General features: G+C 43.8%; 1 protein-coding gene across 1 annotated transcript in view; it reads right to left on the reverse strand.

Annotated features, from left to right (window-relative positions):
* The window catches only part of uggt2 (UDP-glucose glycoprotein glucosyltransferase 2), a 373,478-nt gene that overhangs the window by 23,533 nt on the left and 329,044 nt on the right, over window positions 1-20,901 (reverse strand). Inside the window, exons 36-38 of the mRNA XM_080198156.1 lie at window positions 20,170-20,330; window positions 14,688-14,802; window positions 464-580 (exon numbers count right to left, since the gene is read on the reverse strand). Coding sequence (XP_080054282.1) covers window positions 464-580; window positions 14,688-14,802; window positions 20,170-20,330 — 393 coding nt within the window. The remainder of the gene's footprint in view (window positions 1-463; window positions 581-14,687; window positions 14,803-20,169; window positions 20,331-20,901) is intronic.

A 20,901-nucleotide genomic window follows, 5' to 3' on the forward strand; every position in this document is an offset into this window, starting at 1 on the left:
CCGCCCCTTGCCAACTTGGCAGTACAAGGATGCCAGAGACTGGTGCTGGGCACTTCCCTATCATGTCCCTAAACACCTAGGGGCTACACAGACCTCCATGCCCCCCTTATGGTCTAATCAACTGCAGGAGAGCAGTGATGATTCTCGTTGGCATGACACCACGCTGAAGATGGGGGGATGGAGTATTTAACGACCCCAAAAGCAATGGTGCTAAGCCTTTTAAGAATATTTAAATCTATTCAAATTGATGGTAATCAGGGCCATGCCCTCACTGTGTATGAACTTGATGACATCGCCATCGTGTGTACATTTTTGCCGTCATTCTGAGATTTCCTTGGTACAAATCCTGTTATGGCTCTAGTATGAAAATTTGCAGCCATAACGAGATTTGTGCCTTTGGTGAATGGGAATTAAACAGCCCCCACCCCTTCCCATAATTAATAACATCAGGTACTTTACCCACCAAGTCTATAGTTTTAGCCAACTTTTTGGACTCATCACTGCACCAGGTTTCACACCAGAGCCATTCCTGTGGTAGAGATTTGATAGCCACCTGATGAATCATGTTATTGGGCAAATCCTGGAAGCAAGACAAACAAAATAATGACAGTAATCTTGAGGACTAATTAAACAAACCAAAATATCCAAAACAGTAAATTAATAAATGAATTAAGAGCCATTGTAATTAAAAAGAGATGAAGTTAGGTTAAACAAAAGATGTCTACAGAGCACAAAGAGGCCATTCGGCCCATCAAGTATGCATCAGCTCTCCAACAGAGCATCTTGCCCAGGCCCACTCCCATCACCCTGTCCTCATAGCCCTATACATTTACCATTGCTGATCCACTATACATCTTGGGACACTAAGAGGCAATTTAGCATAGCATAGTACTTAACCTGCACATCTTTGGACTTGGGAGTAAACTGGAGTTGTGAAGCAACAGTGCTAACCACAGTGCTACTGTGCCACCCCTAAGTTGTGAAGCTTTGGGATTTTCTGTCCCAGAGGGTTTTGAATGCTTGATTGTCGATTAACTGGGATAAATAGACTTTTGGTCTTTCAGAGAATCAGGAAATATTGAGAGTGGATGAGGAAGTGAAGTTGAAGCCCAAGATCAACTACGATAGTATTGAATGGCAGAGTAGGCATGAAGTGCCATCAGGCTCCTCTTGCTGCTATTTTTCATATCAATCACCATATAAAAGACAGCTAATCCTTTAATAGCCTCTTAAAACTGTCAAACAAAATATGAACTCAGCACTCCATCCCAGATGAGATACATGGAGGCGGGGGGGGGGGAGGGGGGATTCTCCCAGCCCGCTGCACTGCTTTACGGAGGCCATTTAGCTAGTACCATGGCTTCAGCAAGTCTCCGGCTGCTGGATTTCCAGCTGATGCTGATTTCAATGTAATTTACATTTCACTGGTGGGCCCCTCAAGTCCCCAGGCCCACTAGTCTTCCCTCACCCCTCCATCCACCAGGAGTGTTTCACTCCAGCAGGGTTTACATTAGCTCCCCACTTGCGGGCAGCTGATGGCTTAACCCCACTGGAATGAAGAGGGGACCATGGAGGTCTCCCAGAGGTTGGAGCTGAGGGGGAGTGCCACCTGGGTATTGCCAGTCTGGCAGTGCCAACCTGGCCCTCTGGTACTGCCCAAGGGGCAAAGTGGCAAGGCTCAAAGGGGCACCTTGATACTGTCCACCAGGCAACAAGCCATGCCAAGGAGGTGGAGCCAGAGGAAGCAGGGCCTCTGGGTGCAAGAAGATCACTTGGGTGGGAGACCCTGCTGCTACTCTGCACTCAGCACTGACAGACAGAGGGTGCCCAAGTGATTTGGGGTCAAGCCATCAGGGTCAAGCTGCCGGGATGGTCAGGACTGTGGGGAGTGAGGGGATTGGGGCTGCTGGGATCAGAGGAGAAGAGATCGAAGTGGCAGAGGTGGGGGGGTGGTCAAGGCTGGCCCAGAAGGCAAGCGATCGGGCCTGAGGGGAATTGGTGGGGCTGTGATGTGGGGTTGCTGTACTGGTCAGTGATCAAGCTAGCCAGTGATTGGAAGAACCTCTCCAGAGATAAACAGAAGAACAACATCCTTCCTTCATCCTCCTCAAAAAAAAGGGCACTGTGAGGAGGACAAGCAAGGTAAAAGCAAGGTATGGTCTCAATCTGCTGCAGTAGCAGAGGACACAAGGGAAGAAGTAGAAAGGTCGGGTAAATATTTAATAATTTTGTAGTATCAGAGGTAATTTCTAAAGTTTATAGTTTGTAAGGGTCATATTCGACGGTAAAGCAGAGCAGAAAAGAAGGGCTCTAGAGAATTAGACACAATGTGAAAGGGGTAAGACATGACAGGAGATGTCCAAGCCATGGTCTGCTCTTTGTGCTCCATGTGGGAGGCCGGGAATATTTCCAGTGCCTGGGGCCAGCATGTGTGCAGGAAGTGCCTCTAGCTGCAGTTCCTGGAAGCCCGGATTTCGGAGTTGGAGTGGCAGCTTGGCACACAGTGAAGCATCTGTGAGGCGGAGAGTTTTATGGATAACACATATAGAGAGGTGGTCACACCTCAGGCTCAGGCTCCACAGGCAGGAAGGAAATGGGTGACCACCATGCAGAGTAAGAGAACTGGCATGCAATGTAAGAATCTCCCTGCCAAACAGTTGTGCCGTTTTGGATACCATTGAAGAAAATGGCCTTTCAGGGGAAAACAGCAAGTCAAATCTGTTGCACCACAGTTTGTTCTGCTGCAGAGGGAAGGAGTATGAAGTGTGGGAATGCAATAGTTAGAGGAGATTCAATTGTAACGAGACTCCAGGATGTTAAGTTGCTTCCCTGATGCAGAGGTTGACCTCCTTCTGAGAAGGAACGCTGAATCCCACAAAGAGGAATACCTTGCCTCATAATCTATTAAAAGTGTGTGCGAACTATTCTTCAGCAAGGTTTAATGGTTAACTAACAAACATCTGACACTCACTTTAAAATGAACACCTAATCATTTATTTATTTAACTAACTGGAAACTTTAACGAAACAAGTAATGTACCAAACAAAATAAGATTCTAATGAATGCTGTTCAAATATATATAATACTCATTCATTAACCAAAAAAAATATAATAATAGAATTCAGTCACTCTCAAAAATACAACAGGTTTGAGACTTTTGAAATCTTTTGGAGTTCCTCTGTTGATTCCTCTGTCTGTAAGTTCTTTCTGATTTGATATATTTTGCTAGTTAGATGGTGTGTTCTCTTAAGAGACATCTGAAGCTGGCAGAGTTGAGAGCTGCTCTCTCCCTCTCCATAGTTCAGCAGTTGCACTTCTTCTGTTGCTCTCCTGGTTTTCCCCCTGCACTCTGTTTTATATCTGTGATGATAACCTATCCAATTTTTTACAATAGGATTGGTCTAATGTTGTCAACACCATCAAATTCAAATTTTATAGGTTCCTGTAGCTGAGTGCCTACTTTAAATCGATTGGGCTAAATTCAAAAAAACATGTTGTCTTGCCAAGGCTACTGCTTGACTTTTTGATACAAATGTTTCAGCTTGGGCTTCATGTGTATTTTGCATTTTAAACCTCCAAGCACTAAATCAAAACACTAGCTTTTAAAGGGACCATGCAATATTTCTTCCTGCTAGCATTTTTGCAATTTTTTACATCTTTATCAACCTCAGATTCCAACTTCACAAGTTCAACTTTGCAACACTGATAGTCGGGTCAAGGATGTCTGGAGGATAGCAAATGTTGTCCCCTTTTTCAAGAAGGGGAGTAGAGACAACTCTGGCAATTATCGACCAGTGAGCCTTATTTCTGCTGTGGGCAAAGTTTTAGAAAGGATTGTCAGAGATAGAATTTATAATCATTTAGAAAGGAATAATTTGATTAGGGATAGTCAATACGGTTTTGTGAAGGGTAGGTCGTGCCTCACAAATCTTACTGAGTTCTTTGAGAAGGTGACCAAAGAGCTGGATGAGGGTAAAGCAGTGGATGTGGCGTACATGGATTTCAGTAAAGAGTTTGATAAGGTTCCCCACAGTAAGCTATTGCAGAAGATACGGAGGCATGGGATTGAGGGTGAATTAGCAATTTAGATCAGAAATTGGCTAGCTGTAAGAAGACAGAGAGTGGTGGTTGATGGGAAATGTTTATCCTGGAGTTTAGTTACTAGTGGTGTACCACAAGGATCTTTTTTGGGGTCACTGCTGTTTGTCATTTTTATAAATGACCTAGATGAGGGCGTAGAAGGATGGGTTAGTAAATTTGCGGATGACACTAAAGTCAGTAGAGTTGTGGACAGTGTGGATGGATCCTGCAGGTTACAGAGGGACATAGATAAGCTGCAAAGCTGGGCTGAGAGGTGGCAAATGGAGTTTGATGCGGAAAAGCATGAGGTGATTCACTTTGGAAGGAGTAACAGGAATACAGAGTACTGGACTAATGGTAAGTTAGTTGGTAGTGTGGTTGAGCAGTGCGATCTCGGTGTTCATGTGCATAGATCCCCTGAAAGTTGGTACCCAGGTCGATAGGGTTGTTAAGAAGGCATACGGTATGCCAGCTTTTATTGGTAGAGGAGTTGAGTTTAGGAGCCATGAGGTCATGTTGCAGCTGTATAAAACTCTGGTGTGGCTGCACTTGGAGTATTGTGTACAGTTCTGGTCGCCATATTATAGGAAGGATGGGGAAGCATTGGAAAGGGTGCAGAGGAGATTTACCAGAATGTTGTCTGGTATGGTGAGAAGGTCTTATGAGGAAAGGCTGAGGGACTTGAAGCTGTTTTCGTTAGAAAGAGGAAGGTTAAGAGGTGACTTAATAGAGGCATATAAGATGATCAGAGGATTAGATAGGGTGGTCAGTGGGAGCCTTTTTCCTCAGATGGAGATGGCTAGCTTTAAATTGAGGGGTATTAGATGTAGGACAGATGTCAGAGGTAGGTTCTTTACTCAGAGAGTAGTAAGAGCGTGGAATGCCCTGCCTGCAACAGTAGTGGATTCGCCAACATTAAGGGCATTTAAATGGTCATTGGGTAAACATATGGATGATATTGGAATAGTGTAGGTTAGATGGGCTTTAGATTGTTTTCACAGGTTGGCACAAATTCGAGGGCCAAAGGGCCTGTACTGCGCTGTAACGTTCTATGTTCTATGTCTCAGAGCGCCTGCAGGACATTCTGAAGGCGGGGGGGGTGGGAAACGAACAGCCAGTGGTCATAGTACACCTTGGTACAAATGACATAAGTAAAAAACGATGAAATCCTGAAAGCAGAACGTAGAGAGCTAGGAAGCAAGCTGAAAAGTAGGACCTCAAAGATAGTGATCTCAGGATTACTATCGGTGTCACGTGCTAGTCAGAGTAGAAACAGCAGGATAAGTAGAATGAATACGTGGCTGAAAAGATGGTATGAGGGGGAGGGTTTCAGACTCCTTGGGCATTGGGACTGCTTCTGGGGGAGGTGGAACCTGTACAAACTGGACGGGTTACATCTGGGCAGGATCAGGACTGATGTCCTTGTGGGAGGTATTTGCTACAGTAGTTGGAAGGGTTTAAAATAATGTGGCGGGGATGGAAACCATTGCAATGATTCACAGCAGGGGAATTAAGAACAAGAGGAAGATTGAGTAAGGAGAATAAGGAAAGTGATAGGCAGAGAAATCAAGGGCCAGAGTCAGATAAAGACCGAATGAAAGATAGTGAGGAAGGGAAAAATGTTAAAAGTGCTCACCTTAAGGTTTTGTACCTGAATGCTTGGAGCATTCGAAATAAAACAGATGAATTTGTTGCACGGATAGATGTAAGGGGGTATGATATAGTTGGCATTACAGAGACGTGGCTGTAAGGTGGGCAAGGATGGGAACTAAACATTGAGGGCTATTCAGTGTTGGAAGGGCAGACAGAAAGGAAAAGGAAAGTTGTATTGTTGATTAAAGATGATATTGATACGATATTGAGGAAAAATATTAGCAAAGAATCTGTATCAGTCGAGTTAAGAAACAACAAGGGGCAAAAAACATTTGTGCGGGTGATATACAGACCACCAAATTGTAGTGGTAACGTTGGGAAAAGCACTAGACAGGAAATCAGAAATGCATGTGTTAAAGGAACATCTGTGATTATGGACGACTTCAATCTGCACGTAGCACAATAGAGGAGGAATTTCTGGATTGCATATGGGATGGATTTCTGGAGCAATATGTTGAGGGACCAACAAGGGAAGTAGGCCATCTTGGATTAGATGTTATGAGAAAGGATTAGTTGGCAATCTAGTTGAGAGAGAGCCCTTGGGGACAAGTGACCATAATATGATAGAATTCTTTGTCAAGGTGGATAGTGATGTATTTGATTCTGACATCAGGGTCCTGAAACATTACTGAAAGGGAAGACACAGAATAGGTAATGGCAGTCACTTAAAGAATAAATAGGTGATCTCCAGAAGTTGTTCATTCCTGTTTGGTTCAAGAGTGGTGAAGGAATTGTAGTCAAACCATGGCTTACAAATGAAATTAGACATTGTATCAGATTCAAGGAAGAAGTATACAAATTGGCAAGGAAAAGAAATAGGCCTGAAGATTGGGAGCAGTTTAAAATTCAGCAAAGGAGGACCAAAGGACTGATTAAGAAGGGAAAAATAGAGTATGAAAGTGAGCTAGCAGAGAAAAATTGATTGCAAAAGTTTCCATAGGTATGTAAAGAATAACAGATAGACAAAAACGAATATAGGCCCCTTACAATCAGAAACAGAGGAATTCATATTAGCAACAAAGAAATGGCTGAGGAATTAAATTCATACTGTGTTTCAGTCTTCACAAAGGAAGACATGAATAATGTACCAGAAATGCTGAGAGAAACAAGTTTTAGTGAGGAGCTGAAGGAAATCAGCATTAGTAGAGAAATAGTTTTGGGGAAATTGATGGGATTGAAGGTGGACAAATCTTCAGGTCTTGATAATCTTCATCCCAGCATACTTAACGAAGTGGCTCTGGAAATAATAGATCCATTGGTGGTTATTTTCCAGAATTTTTTGGACTCTGGATTGGTTCCTACAGATCGGAGGGTAACCAAGGTAAGCCTGCTAGTCAAAAAGGGAGGCAGGGAGAAATCAAGGTACTATAGACTAGTGAGCCAAATGTCATACTGGGGAAGTTGCTGGAGTCCATTATCAAGGATTTCATAACTTGGCATTTGGAAGGCAGAGGTATAATCAGACAAAGTCATCATGGATTTACAAAGGAAAATTATGCTTGACAAATCTATTGGAATTCTTTGAGGATGTAAGTAGTAGAGTTGACCAGGGAGAACCAGTGGATATGGTTTATTTAGACTTTCAGAAGTCTTTCAACAAGGTCTCACACAACAGACTACTATGTAAAGTTAAGGCGCATGGGATTGCAGGTAATGTCTTGAGATAGATAATTAGTTGGTTAGCAGATATGAAGCAAAGACATGGCATAAATGGGTCTTTTACTGATTGGCAGTCAGTGACTAGTGGGGTTCTGCATGGATCTGTGCTGGGGCCCCAACATTACATAAAAACATAAGAACATAAGAAATAGGAGCAGGAGTAGGCCATCTAGCCCTTTGAGCCTGCCCCGCCATTCACTAAGTTCATGGCTGATCTGAAGTGGATCAGTTCCACTTTCCCACTTTCTCCCCATAACCCTTAATTCCCTTTTCTGTCAAAAACCTATCTACCCGTGACTTAAATATATTTAGCAAGGTAGCCTCCACCACTTCAACAGGCAGAGAATTCCAGAGATTCACCACCCTTTGAGTGAAGATGTTCCTCCTCAACTCTGATCTAAACTGCACCCCTCCTTATCTTGAGGCTGTGCCTCTAGTCCTGCTATCCTTTCTGAGTGGAAAGAATCTCTCTGCCTCTAGTTCTAGCTCGCTAGAGGGGTCAGTGTTTGTACAATGCGTGCAGGAAGGTTTTTTGACTCAGTATGTAGATAGGCCAACTAGAGGTGAGGCTATATTGGATTTGGTGCTGGGAAATGAGCCAGACCAGGTGCTAGACTTGGAAGTTGGTGTGCATTTTGGTGATAGTGACCACAATTCGGTTACGTTCACCTTAGTGATGGGAAGGAATAGGCATGAACCTCGGGTCAGTAGTTTTAGCTGGGGTAAGGGCAATTATGAGGCTATTAGGAGTGAATTAGGAAGCATAGATTGGACTAGGAGATTACAGGGACTGGGAACGTCCGAAATGTGGAGTTTGTTCAAGGAGCAGCTACTGCGATTCCTTGATAGGTATGTCCCTGTCAGGCATGGAGGATTTGGTAGATCTAGGGAACCGTGGTGCACTAAAAGAGTTGAGTCGATGGTTAAAAAGAAAAAGGAGGCTTATGTTCGGATGAGATTGGAGGGCTCAGATAGTGCACTAGAAAGCTTTAGATTGGCTAGGAGGGAGTTGAAGAGTGAGTTGAGAAGGGCTAAAAGAGGACATGAGAAGACTTTGGCTGATAGGATTAAGGAGAATCCTAAGGCGTTCTATAGGTATGTCAAGAACAGAAGGTTGGTCAGGGCAAGATTAGGGCCAGTTACAGACAGCAGGGGGAAGTTGTGTGTGGAACCGGAGGAGATTGGAGAAGTACTGAACCAATATTTCTCTTCGGTGTTCACGCAGGGGGACATGAATATAGCTGAGGAGGACATTGGGTTGCAGGGGTGTAAAATAGACAGTATTACGGTTGATAAGGGGGATGTGCTGGAAATTCTTGAGGGGCTGAAAATAGATAAGTCCCCTGGTCCGGATGGGATCTACCCTAGGATTCTCTGGGAGGCTAGAGAGGTAATTGCAGAGCCTCTGGCTCTGATCTTCAGGTCGTCATTGGTCTCTGGTGTAGTCCCGGAGGATTGGAGGATAGCGAATGTTGTCCCATTGTTTAAGAAGGGGAACAGAGACTTTGCCGGGAATTATAGACCGGTGAGTCTTACCTCTGTTGTGGGAAAGGTTTTAGAAAAAATTATTAGGGATAGGATTTATAGTTATTTGGAGTGTAATGAATTGATTAGAAATAGTCAGCATGGTTTTGTAGCGGGTAGGTCGTGCCTTACTAACCTTATTGAGTTTTTTGAGAAGGTGACCAAAGAGGTGGATGGGGGCAAGGCAGTTGACGTGGTATATATGGATTTTAGTAAGGCGTTCGATAAGGTTCACCATGGTAGGCTTCTGCAGAAAATGCAGATGTATGGGATTGTGGGTAATCTAGGAAGTTGGATCAGGAATTGGCTATCAGATAGGAGACAGAGGGTGGTGGTTGATGGTAAATATTCATCATGGAGTTCGGTTACGAGTGGTGTGTCTCAGGGATCTGTTTTGGGGCCACTGTTGTTTGTAATTTTTATTAATGATCTGGATGAGGGTATAGTTGGGTGGATTAGTAAATTTGCTGATGACACCAAAGTTGGAGGTGTGGTAGATTGTGAGGAAGGGTGTCATAGTCTGCAGGGAGACTTAGATAGGTTACAGATCTGGGCCGAGAGGTGGCGGATGGAATTTAATGCGGAGAAGTGTGAGGTAATTCACTTTGGTAGGAGCAACAGATGTGTCGAGTATAGGGCTAACGGGAGGACTTTGAATAGTGTGGATGAACAGAGAGATCTAGGTGTATGTGTGCATAGATCCCTGAAAGTTGGGAATCAAGTAGATAAGGTTGTTAAGAAGGCGTACGGTGTCTTGGCGTTTATTGGTAGGGGGATTGAATTTAGGAGTTGCAGCGTCATGTTGCAACTGTACACTACTCTAGTGCGGCCGCACTTGGAGTACTGTGTGCAGTTCTGGTCCCCGCATTACAAGAAGGATGTGGAGGCGTTGGAGAGGGTGCAGAGGAGGTTTACTATGATGTTGCCTGGTATGGTGGGGAGGTCCTATGAGGAGAGACTGAGGGATTTAGGGTTGTTTTCGTTGGAAAGAAGGCGGCTAAGAGGGGATCTTATTGAAACATATAAGATGATTAGAGGTTTAGATAGGGTGGATAGTGATAGCCTTTTTCCTCGGATGGAGAAAGCTAGCACGAGGGGGCATGGCTTTAAATTAAGGGGGGGTAGCTACAGGACGGATGTCAGGGGTAGGTTCTTTACCCAGCGGGTGATGAGGGATTGGAATGCCCTGCCTGCTGCAGTTGTAAATGCGTCTAGTTTGGGGGCGTTTAAGAGATCTCTGGATAGGTTTATGGACGAAAAGGGATTGGTATAGGCTAGTGGGTCATTGTTTTTGTAACTGGTCGGCGCAACATCGTGGGCCAAAGGGCCTGTTCTGCGCTGTAATGTTCTATGTTCTATGTTACGTTCTACCCTATCCATCTCTTCATTATCTTATACGTCTCTATAAGATCCCCCCTCATCCTTCTAAACTCCAACGAGTACAGACCCAGTCTATTTAGTCTCTCTTCATCTCTTCCCCTCATCTCCGGTGTCAGCCTAGTGAACCTCCTCTGCACTCCCTCTAAGAGCAATACATCCTTCTGCAAGTGCGGCGACCAAAACTGCACACAGTACTGCAGCTGCGGCCTCACCAGTACCCTGTATTGTTGCATCAAGACCTCCCTGCTTTTATATTCTATCCTTCTCACTATAAAGACCAACATTCCATTCGCCTTCTTGATCACCTGCTGCACCTGCAGACTGGGTTTTTGCGACTCGTGCACAAGGACCCCCAGATCCCTCTGCACCGTAGCATGCTGCAGCTTTTCGTCTTTTAAATAATAATCCCTCCTACTATTATTCCTGCCAAAGTGGATAACCTCACACTTGCTAACATTATACTCCATCTGCCAGGTCCTCGCCCACTCGCTTAGCCTATCCAGATCCCTCTGCAGACTTTCCACTCATCTTCGTGTCATTAGCAAATTTCGTCACCCTACACTCAGCTTCCTCCTCCAGATCATCTATATAAATGGTAAATAGCTGAGGCCCCAGCAAAGATCCCCGCGGCACTCCACTAGTCACCAGCCGCCAACCAGAATAGCACCCATTGATACCAACTCTCTGCTTCCTATTAGAAAACCAATCCACGCTAACACCTTACCCCCAACTCTGCACACCCTAACCTTCTGTAGCAACCTTTTGTGAGGCACCTTATCAAACGCCTTTTGGAAATCTAAAAACACGACATCCACCGGTTCCCCTCTGTCTACCGCACTAGTCACATCCTCATACAAATCCAATAAATTCGTCAAACATCCAATAAATTCGTCAAACATCCAATAAATTTGTCATATATTAATGATATGGAAGAGGGAACTGAATGTATTACCTCCAAATGATAGAAAGTTGGGAGGGAGGGTGAGCTATGAGGAGGATGCAGAGATGCTTCAGTGTGATTTGGAGAGGCTGAGTGTGAGGGCGTGTGCATGGCAGATGCAGTGTAATCATTATAGAATCCCTACAGTGCAGAAGAAAGCCATTTGGCTCATCAAGTTTGCACTGACCACAATGCCACCCAAGTATGTGGGGTTATTTCCATAACCCCACATATTTAGTCTGCCAATCCCCTGACACTAAAGGGCAATTTATCATAGCCAGTCAGCCTAACCCGCACATCTTTTATACTGTGGGAGGAAATAGGGGTACCTGGAGCAAACCCACACAGACACAGAAAGAATGTGCAAACTTCACACAGACACTGATCTGAGGTCGGAACTGAACACGGGTTCCTGGCATTGTGAGGATGTTAATGTGGATAAATGTGAGGTATCCACTTTGGTAGCAATAATAGAAAGACAGATTATTACTTGAATTGGTATAAATTGAGAGAGATGGATACTTAACGAGACCTTGGAGTCATAGAGGTTTACAGCATGGAAATAGGCTCTTTGGTCCAACTTGTTCGTGCCGCCCAGTTTTTACCTTTAAGCTAGTCCCAACTGCTCATATTTGGCCCATATCCCTGCTATACCAATCTTACCAATGTAACTATCTAAATGCTTTTTAAAAGACAAAATTGTATTCGCCCCTACTACTAGCTCTGGCAACTTGTTCCTCACAACCCTCTCTATGAAAAGATTGTTTCTCTGTCTTTTTGCCTCAGTTGCTGAAAGTAAATGCACAGATACAGCAGGTAATAAAGATGGCAAATGGTATGTTGGCGAGAGGATTTGAGTATTAGAACATAGAACATAACAGCGCAGAACAGGCCCTTCGGCCCACGATGTTGCGCCGACCAGTTAAAAAAAAATGACCCTCTAACCTAAACCAATCCCTTTTCATCCATAAACCTATCCACGGATCTCTTAAACGCCCCCAAACTAGGCGCATTTACAACTGCAGCAGGCAGGGCATTCCAATCCCTCACCACCCTCTGGGTAAAGAACCTACCTCTGACATCCGTCCTATAACTACCTCCCCTTAATTTAAAGCCATGCCCCCTCGTGCTAGCTTTCTCCATCCGAGGAAAAAGGCTATCACTATCCACCCTACCTAACCTCTAATCATCTTATATGTTTCAATAAGATCCCCTCTTAGCCGCCTTCTTTCTAGCGAAAACAACCCCAAATCCCTCAGTCTCTCCTCATAGGACCTCCCCTCCATACCAGGCAACATCCTGGTAAACCTCCTCTGCACCCTCTCCAAAGCCTCCACATCCTTCCTATAATGTGGGGATATATTGGGATAGATATTTTTGCTACAATTTTGCGGCACGTTGATGAGCCCACAACTGGAGTGCTATATGTGGGTTTTGGCGTCCTTATCTGAGGAAGAATGTCCTTGATACCAGGCTGATTCCTGAGATTGCAGGTCTGTCATATGAGAAGAGCCTACGTCGGTTCAGATTATGTTCACTGGAGCTTAGAAGAGTGAGAGGGGATCTCGTAGGAACTTATAAAATTCTAACAGGGTTAGACAGGGTAGATTCAGAAAGAATGTTCCCAATGTTGGGGGAATCCAGAACTAGGGGTCATAGTTTGAGAAGAAGTAAACCTTTTAAAACTGAGGAAAAATTTCTTCACCCAAAGTGTGGTGAACGTGTGGAATTCACTATCACAGAATGTAGTTGAGACCAAAACGTCTCATTTCAAGCAGAAATTAGATATGGCTCTTGGGGCTAAAGGGATCAAGGGATATGGGAGGAAAGGGAGGTCAGGACATTGAATTCAATGATCAGTCATGATCAAAATGAATGGTGGAGCAGGCTTGAAGAGCCTAATAGCCTACTTCCACTTCCAGTTTCTATGTTTCTATTATATCAGTTGGAAATGCAGCAGAACTTCTTTCTGCATTCAGGTCTCATCCGCCATTTTTAAAGGTCTGTGGAGGCATCCCAAAGCGGAGTTCTGACCCTTGGTATCTGAATATCTGTCATAAGATATCAAATCACAAAACCACTCATATAATAGAAAACTGTGAGTTATTCCTATTAGAATTTGTTCAACCAATACCATGATGATCAGATCTCACATCACTTCCAGTTGACCCTCCTCCATCTTCCATTCTGTGGGCGTTGGGATAAAAGCAGCTGTCCTCACCTTCCTTTAGTTGTCAGTTTCCCAAAGCCCAGAAAACCCAGGCAACCAGACTGAAAGTATGAATGGGTTTGGGTCAGCGAATTTTAACATCTTTCCTGAAACAAAATCATTTATTTCCCACCATAGGGTATGAATAAGAAATTCTAATGATTTTATTTTTACACACTTGCCCAACCCCACAAACTGGTCTTGACTTCAGAGTGGATGCCAATCTGTTATGAAGCTTACCATGCCAAATGGATGGAAAATTTGTCTAGTTTATATGCTAGATTGAGAATTCAGTTGTATTGGAGCCTTACTCGAAGCAATGGGAGAGAAACTCAACTTGCACTGTTTTTCAATGCCAAAAAGACAGTATGAGTCAAATACCTAACTGAAGAAAAATGACAAAAAGGCCAAACCCAAACTTGATTAAAATTGGAGAGCCGGAGACACCAATTGGACATCTGAATGTAGCTTGCTAGTTGAGCCCTTTGTTATTTTAGACACCTTCACTACTGAGCTAGGTAGATCCTGGAACACCAGATCTGAAATTCAGCCCACAATTCAGATTTTTTGCACAAAACAATGTCCTTTGAAGGACAGTTGATGAGACAGCTGAAAACCTTGAACATCTGCAACTCCCCCAAACAAAACAAAATTGGATGGAGTAATTAGTACAGCACAAACTCCAATTAAATGAAAAGCAGTTTTGCATCAGGCTCCCATAACCAGCATTAGGACTCCAATTAGCACATACATGCATTTCGAATAGGTACCTGGAAGACCTAGATGCCAGTGACCTGAAATTCAGCCCTGAGCTTGATTTCTGCACAGAAATAAGCATATTGCTGTTTAACCTCTATCCCACTGAGCCTCCAATGGGGTATGGAATCTCCCAAAAGCTAACTTCTCATTTGAAAGGAGAGGCAAAAAACATGAACATGTGTATGACAAAATCTGCTTTGGTGGATCAGTTTCTTCTTACGCATGTCAACAAGGTTTTCTTGAAACGGACAAACAATGACCTACCACATTTCTTGGTCCTGCCAATGCCGAAGATCATTCCCATGTTGTTTCAATAATTCAAGCATGATTGTAAAAAATCATCAACGTATATACTTCAATTCAAATGAGACTTAAAATTAGGAATTTAGAAAAATCAGATTTTGTGTTTTCTTTTCCAAAAGCAAGCAGAGTCATCTTCAATAATATATATGGTATCCATGAGTAATTTAAGTAAAAACTGACCTGATCCAAGTTAGATAGACTGTTGGGATCCTGACTGAGTGCTTGATACTGACCTCGAAGGCGATCACCTGCTGCTAATTTCCTAAATCTCTTTAGATCCACAACATACAAAGCACTGAAAAAGAGATAATTGCAAATTTTCTTCATTATAACCACAGTATGTGAATCAGTTAAAATATCCAGTGTGGTAATCATTTCAAATCATAAAATCTGACTAACGTCCAATGAATTTAGTAAATCATGTTAACAAATGCTTGGTCAGTCAACAAAATCATGATGTGAAAAAGAACATTTCTCTACAAGAATGTGCTTACCACCATGAAGTTATTGAATTATAAGACCATCAGATTCATTAATGTCATTTAGTAAAGGAAATTCTTAGCCAGTTTGGCTTGTGACTGCAGTCCCATATCAATATGGTTAACTGATAACTGCTTAGCAATCATACTGTTGCAATGCAGTAATTCAAAACTTGGCCTACCACTTCTCAGAGGCAACAATGAATACTAATCTCCAATAAATACAAGTCTCACCAGTCTTAATGAAGGGGGAAAAAAATAAACAATTCTGATTTTGGTGCAACACTCGCCAGGCAATAAAATGCAGCAAACAACTGACTGCAGTCATACAGATTTTAATCAGTTCTCAGGGACATCCTGGGGAGACAAAATCTGTTACAGGTACAGTACCTCAAATCTGGCAACTTCAGCACCATGTCTGTTGGATTTTGGAACTTGCCAAACTGGAATGTCTAAACTCAGAATGAAACACCTTAATTCAGTGAATAGGGAATAGAACATCAAACAGGAACAGGCCCTTAGGCCCACGATGTTGTCTGAACATTATGCTAAATTAAACTAATCCCATCTGCCTGCGCTTGATCCATATCCCTCTATTCCTTGCATATTCATGTGCTTATCTACAAGCCCCTTAAACGCTCACATCGTATCTGCAGGAAAATTAACATAAATGATTGCAAAATACTTTGGGTGGTATCTTACCATCACATTACACCCACTTTTGGGCGTGAAAAATTGGTAAAGTTGGACGTGAGGCTATTAGTGCAATCTGCATCCGTTTTCGCAGCAGTTCCCACTTCATCAAGGCCAAAAAAAGGGCGCAGTCGGGAACCCACCCAAAACAGATGCACTGTCAATCTAAATATTTTTACACACATCTCAATCCCATTAGCGGGCTGCACACCCCAATTTACTAGAACGCCTGCCTTTACCACTGCATCCACCCCAGCCGGATCAGTCTGGAACAGACATGCTCTGTAAAATTTGGATTCTAGCACTCGATCAGTAACGGTTAGTGACGAGGTAAGTGCCTACTGTCGGACAGCTCCGTGATGCTTACAAGGGGTCAGTTTGTTGCCTTTTGGGTCGGGAGGGATGTGCGAGTGTGTGGGGGGTCGTGGGGAGAAGTCGCTGATCCTGGTGTCTGATGTCAGATTTGTAGCACGGATCCCGGATCTTGGGGATGCTGCTGGGTCCTAGGGCACGCAACACTCTTCCAGGTGGGGATGTGCTGGAAACTCTTTGAAGTGACAGTGCTGCAGCCTCAGGACTTTCCAAGTGGCAATGTCTGTAGTCACTACTACATGGGTTCTGGGTGTGTGTTACTGGGGGGAGGATGGTGGGGTTGTGTTGCTGGGGAACCCTTGGGGGGGAGAATTGGAAGGCTGGGTTGCTGGGGGGCTGTGAGGGGGAGGGGGGCTACAATCACTCTGCCTCCGATTGGTGGGGGAGGGATTTTGCCACTCTGCTGTCTATTGGTGGGGGGGAGGGGCATGATTGGTCTGGGTGGCGGGGGGGAGGTGGGGAGGTAACGGTGACAGTAATATTGGAGGGAGGTTGAATGTCTGCGGGGACCGGGGGAAGGCATTATCTGGTGTGGGATAATGTCAGAGGACTGCATTAGTTATTTTTTAGCACATGCACAACTGGAGACTTCAGAGAGCTGCAGGGTTTCGAGTGCATTAAGCAGAACCCACATGCTTCTGCAACGAGAATCGAACTCACTCAAAATTTTGCAGCCAGAATGCATAGCGGGGGTGCCTAAAACCCCCAAAAAAATCTGAAACTCTCAGTTTCAAGTCCGCCCAACAAAAAATGGTAAAATACTGCCCTTTAGGTTAATGATTATGCATTGAATTTAACTCTTTCATGTCTCCCCCACTTTCCTATATAATGTAAAATGAGAAAAGATCAATCAAATTGAAATGCGTTGTAGTTGTAACAGAAAACTATTTGCTTTTCATTCATGCAAGATTGCACAGTACTCTTTCATAATTCCCTTTGAACTAACTTTGGTCAGCTGCAAGAAGGCAACCAGTGCACATGGAACGTAAACGCTTTTGGGAATCAAGGACAATGCTTGAATTTAAGCTTGTGATCCTCTATTTGGGTAGCATTGATGTCAAAACATAGTACTATAACAAGAATAAACAAGTGTTCCAACCCCAAGTACAATACTTAATATTCTACCTGATTCAATTTTCCAAGGCCAAGGTTTTGCGCTTTCCCACTCTGGCAGGTTCTGAGATAGGGTAGGGGAGGAATCTAAGATAGCAAGTATGAGATTTCCTCTGGGATCTTGCAAGCCCCAAGCAGGTTACGATTTTATGCTGGGTCATGCAAGACTCCCCACCCTAGTTACGACCTTTAACATAGAACATAGAACATAAAACACTGCAGCACAAACAGGCCCTTCAGCCCACAAGTTGCACCGATCATATCCCCACCTACCAGGCCTATCTATAACCCTCAATCCCATTAAATCCCATGTACTCATCCAGAAGTCTCTTAAAATACCCCAACGAGTTCACCTCCACCACCACCGACAGCAGCCGATTCCACTCACTCACCACCCTCTGAGTGAAAAACTTACCCCTAACATCTCCTCTGTACCTACTCCCCAGTACCTTAAACCTGTGTCCTCTCGTACCAACCACTTCAGCCCTGGGAAATAGCCCCTGAGAATCCACCCTATCTATACCTCTCAACATCTTATAAACCTCGATCAGGTCACCTCTCATCCTTCGTCTCTCCAGGGAGAAAAGACCGAGCTCCCTCAACCTATCCTCATAAGGCATGCCACCCAATCCAGGCAACATCCTTGTAAATCTCCTCTGCACCCTTTCAATAGCTTCCACATCCTTTTTGTACTGCAGAACTGCGCACAGTACTCCAAGTGGGGTCTGACAAGTGTCTTATAAAGTTGCAGCATTATCTCCCGACTCCTAAACTCAATCCCTTGATTAATGAAGGCTAGTACACCATACGCCTTCTTGACCACATCCTCCACCTGCGAGGCCAATTTAAGAGTCAATTAAGTGACTACTTACTGGCCAGCAAGGGCCTTTCTCCATCTAGCTTCAATTTTTATGTTGGAAGGCAGATAAAACATCTGTGGGGAAAGTCCACACTGAACGAAATTTGGAATGTGGGAAGGGGAAGTACAATGGTTCTTTCAGAATCCCTGTTGGACTGGGGGTGCCCAGCCCATAGGGCTAGGTTACCTTCAGGCCTACCTAAGCACCCCCCGTCACTCCCAGTACAACCTATCCACTGATTGTCCTGCTGTCCACTGTCCCCCCATCCCCCACCTTCCATACATCACCCTCCCTTAGCTGTCCTCCACTTCCTGGCACTGAGTTCCAGGCAGCTTTGTGCAGTGCCTCTTCTGGCCACAGCTGCTCTGTTCCAGCAATAATTGGAAAGCTGCCAATCAATCTTTGTGGTGACGCTTTCAGTGAGCAACTGCTGACTTAATGTGTCAAATAATCTCATTCTGCACTATAAACATTGTGACATTCAGAGGTCCCACCTTCTACCTATCAATGCTCATTAGAATGTGAAATTGCCTTCTGGAGTCAAGATGATTTCTTTCCCACTGACTCTTGAAAATTTTGGTCCAAGGTTCACGTGAATTGAACCATCTCTGCAGTGGATTGGGTGGAGTCAAGGTTTGCTGGATGTGGGAAATGTCAGGGGCATGAAGCCCACTGTACTTGGTAATTCTCCAAACTTTTCAGAGTTAAGGCAGGTGGGGTCAAGGTTCACTGGTGCACAGGAAAAAATGTCTAGTTTTGAACCACTGATGGTTTTTGGATGGCCGAAATTGAGATACGCTCCCTGTATTATCCCATTAGTAAGACACAGCATGAGTCCATGAATGGCAGGTCATGTTTGACTAACATGGTGGAGTTCTTTGAGAACAATTACACGTGCAGTGGACGATGGGAACGTGTGGATGCGGTGTACCTAAATTTCCAGAAGGCATTTGACTAGGTGCTGCACCAAAGACTGCTGCGTAAGATAAAGGTGCACAGTGTTACGGGTAATGCATTTGGATGGCTAGAGGATTGGTTAATTAACAGAAAGCAAAGAATGGGGTTAATAGGTGTTTTTCTGGCTGGCGATCAGTGATTAGTGATGTGCCTCAGGGATCAGTGTTGGGACCGCAATTGTTTATGATTTACACAGATGATTTGGAGTTGGGGACCAAGTGTAGTGTGTCAAAATTCACAGATGACACTAAGATAGGTGGAAGAGCAAAGTGTGCAGAGGATGTTGAAAGTCTGCAAAGGGATACAGATAGTCTAAGTGAGTGGGCAAGGGTCTGGCAGATGGAGTACAATGTTGGTAAATGTGAGGTCATCCATTTTGGTAGGAATGATAGCAAAATGGACTATTATTTAAATGGTAAAAAATTGCAGCGTGCTGCTGTGCAGAGGGACCTGGGTGTCCTTGTGCAGGAATCTCAAGGAGTTGGTCTGCAGGTGCAGCAGGTAATTAAGAAGGCAAATGGAATTTTGTCCCTCATTGCTAGAGGGATGGAGTTTAAAAACAGTAAGGTTATGTTGCTGCTGTATAAGGTGCTGGTGAGGCCACACCTGGAGTACTGTGTACAGTTTTAATCTCCTTACTTGAGAAAGGATACACTGGCACTGGAGGGGGTGCAGAGGAGATTCACTAGGTCGATTCTGGAGTTGCCAGGGTTGGCTTATGAGGAGAGACTGAGTAGTCTGGGGCTATACTCATTGGAATTCAGAAGAATGAGGGCAGATCTTATAGAAACATATACCATTATGAAGGGAATAGATAAGATAGAAGCAGGGAAGTTGTTTGCACTGTGGAAACTAGAACTCGGGGACATAGCCTCAAACTAAGGGGAAGCAAATTTAGGACTGAGTTGAAGAGGAACTTCTTCACACAAAGGGTTGTGAATCTGTGGAATTCCCTGCCCAGTGAAGCAGTTGAGGCTACCTCACTGAATGTTTTTAAGGCAAGAGTAGATAAATTTTTGAACAGTGAAGGAATTAAGGGTTTATGGTAAACAGGCGGGTAAGTGGGAGCTGAGTCCACAAAAAAATCAGTCATGATCTTATTGATTGGCGGAGCAGGCTCATGGAGCCAGATGGCCTACTCCTGCTCCTGGTGTTATTATTATTATTATTATTATGTTATTATTATACCTTATGTGGTACTTTCTATCTCCCAAATGTGAAGCCCAGTATCCTGAGTTCCAGAAACGGTAACCATCCATTTCTTTACGACTGTCACAGAACGGTGTGTATCCATAGGGTGCACCATCTAAATCCAAATCAAGTAATTCTTTTAAATCAGTTCTCACAATCTAGAGGAAAGAACACAAGTAAATATTTAATACACGCAACTGCTTCATTAAATGAACAACATTTAACCATTCTTTTTAAGAAAGATCTTATTTACTTTGAGAAAGAAGAAGTATCTTGAAAGGCAAATAGGTTTAGAGCTGGGAAAATATGAAGGTGGACTGAAAGAGGCACTAAATTTGAGAAAGGTTGGAATCTTCGAATGCCAAGAGAAAAATAACCTACAAAAATATTTTAAAAACAGATATTTAAACAAAGATAAACTAATTAACCTTCCTCTATTTTGTTTTTATTAAACAGAAGTAGAAAGAAATAGTCAACAGTTTATAACTAATTATTACGGAAGATGTTGGATGGCACGGTGGCATAGTGATTAGCACTGTTGCCTCACAACGCTAGGGACTCAGGTCCAATTCTGGCCTCGGGTCACTGTCTGTGTGGAGTTTGCACATTCTCCTCATGTCTGGGTGGGTTTCCTCCCACACTCCAAAGGTAGGCGGGTCAGGTTGATTATCCACGCTAAACTGTCCTTAGTGTCAGGAGGATTAGCAGGATAATATGTGGGGTTAAGGG

The sequence above is a fragment of the Carcharhinus amblyrhynchos genome, chromosome 10 (assembly GCF_965287045.1).
Source record: "Carcharhinus amblyrhynchos chromosome 10, sCarAmb.v2.hapA, whole genome shotgun sequence".
NCBI classification, from domain to species: domain Eukaryota; kingdom Metazoa; phylum Chordata; class Chondrichthyes; order Carcharhiniformes; family Carcharhinidae; genus Carcharhinus; species Carcharhinus amblyrhynchos.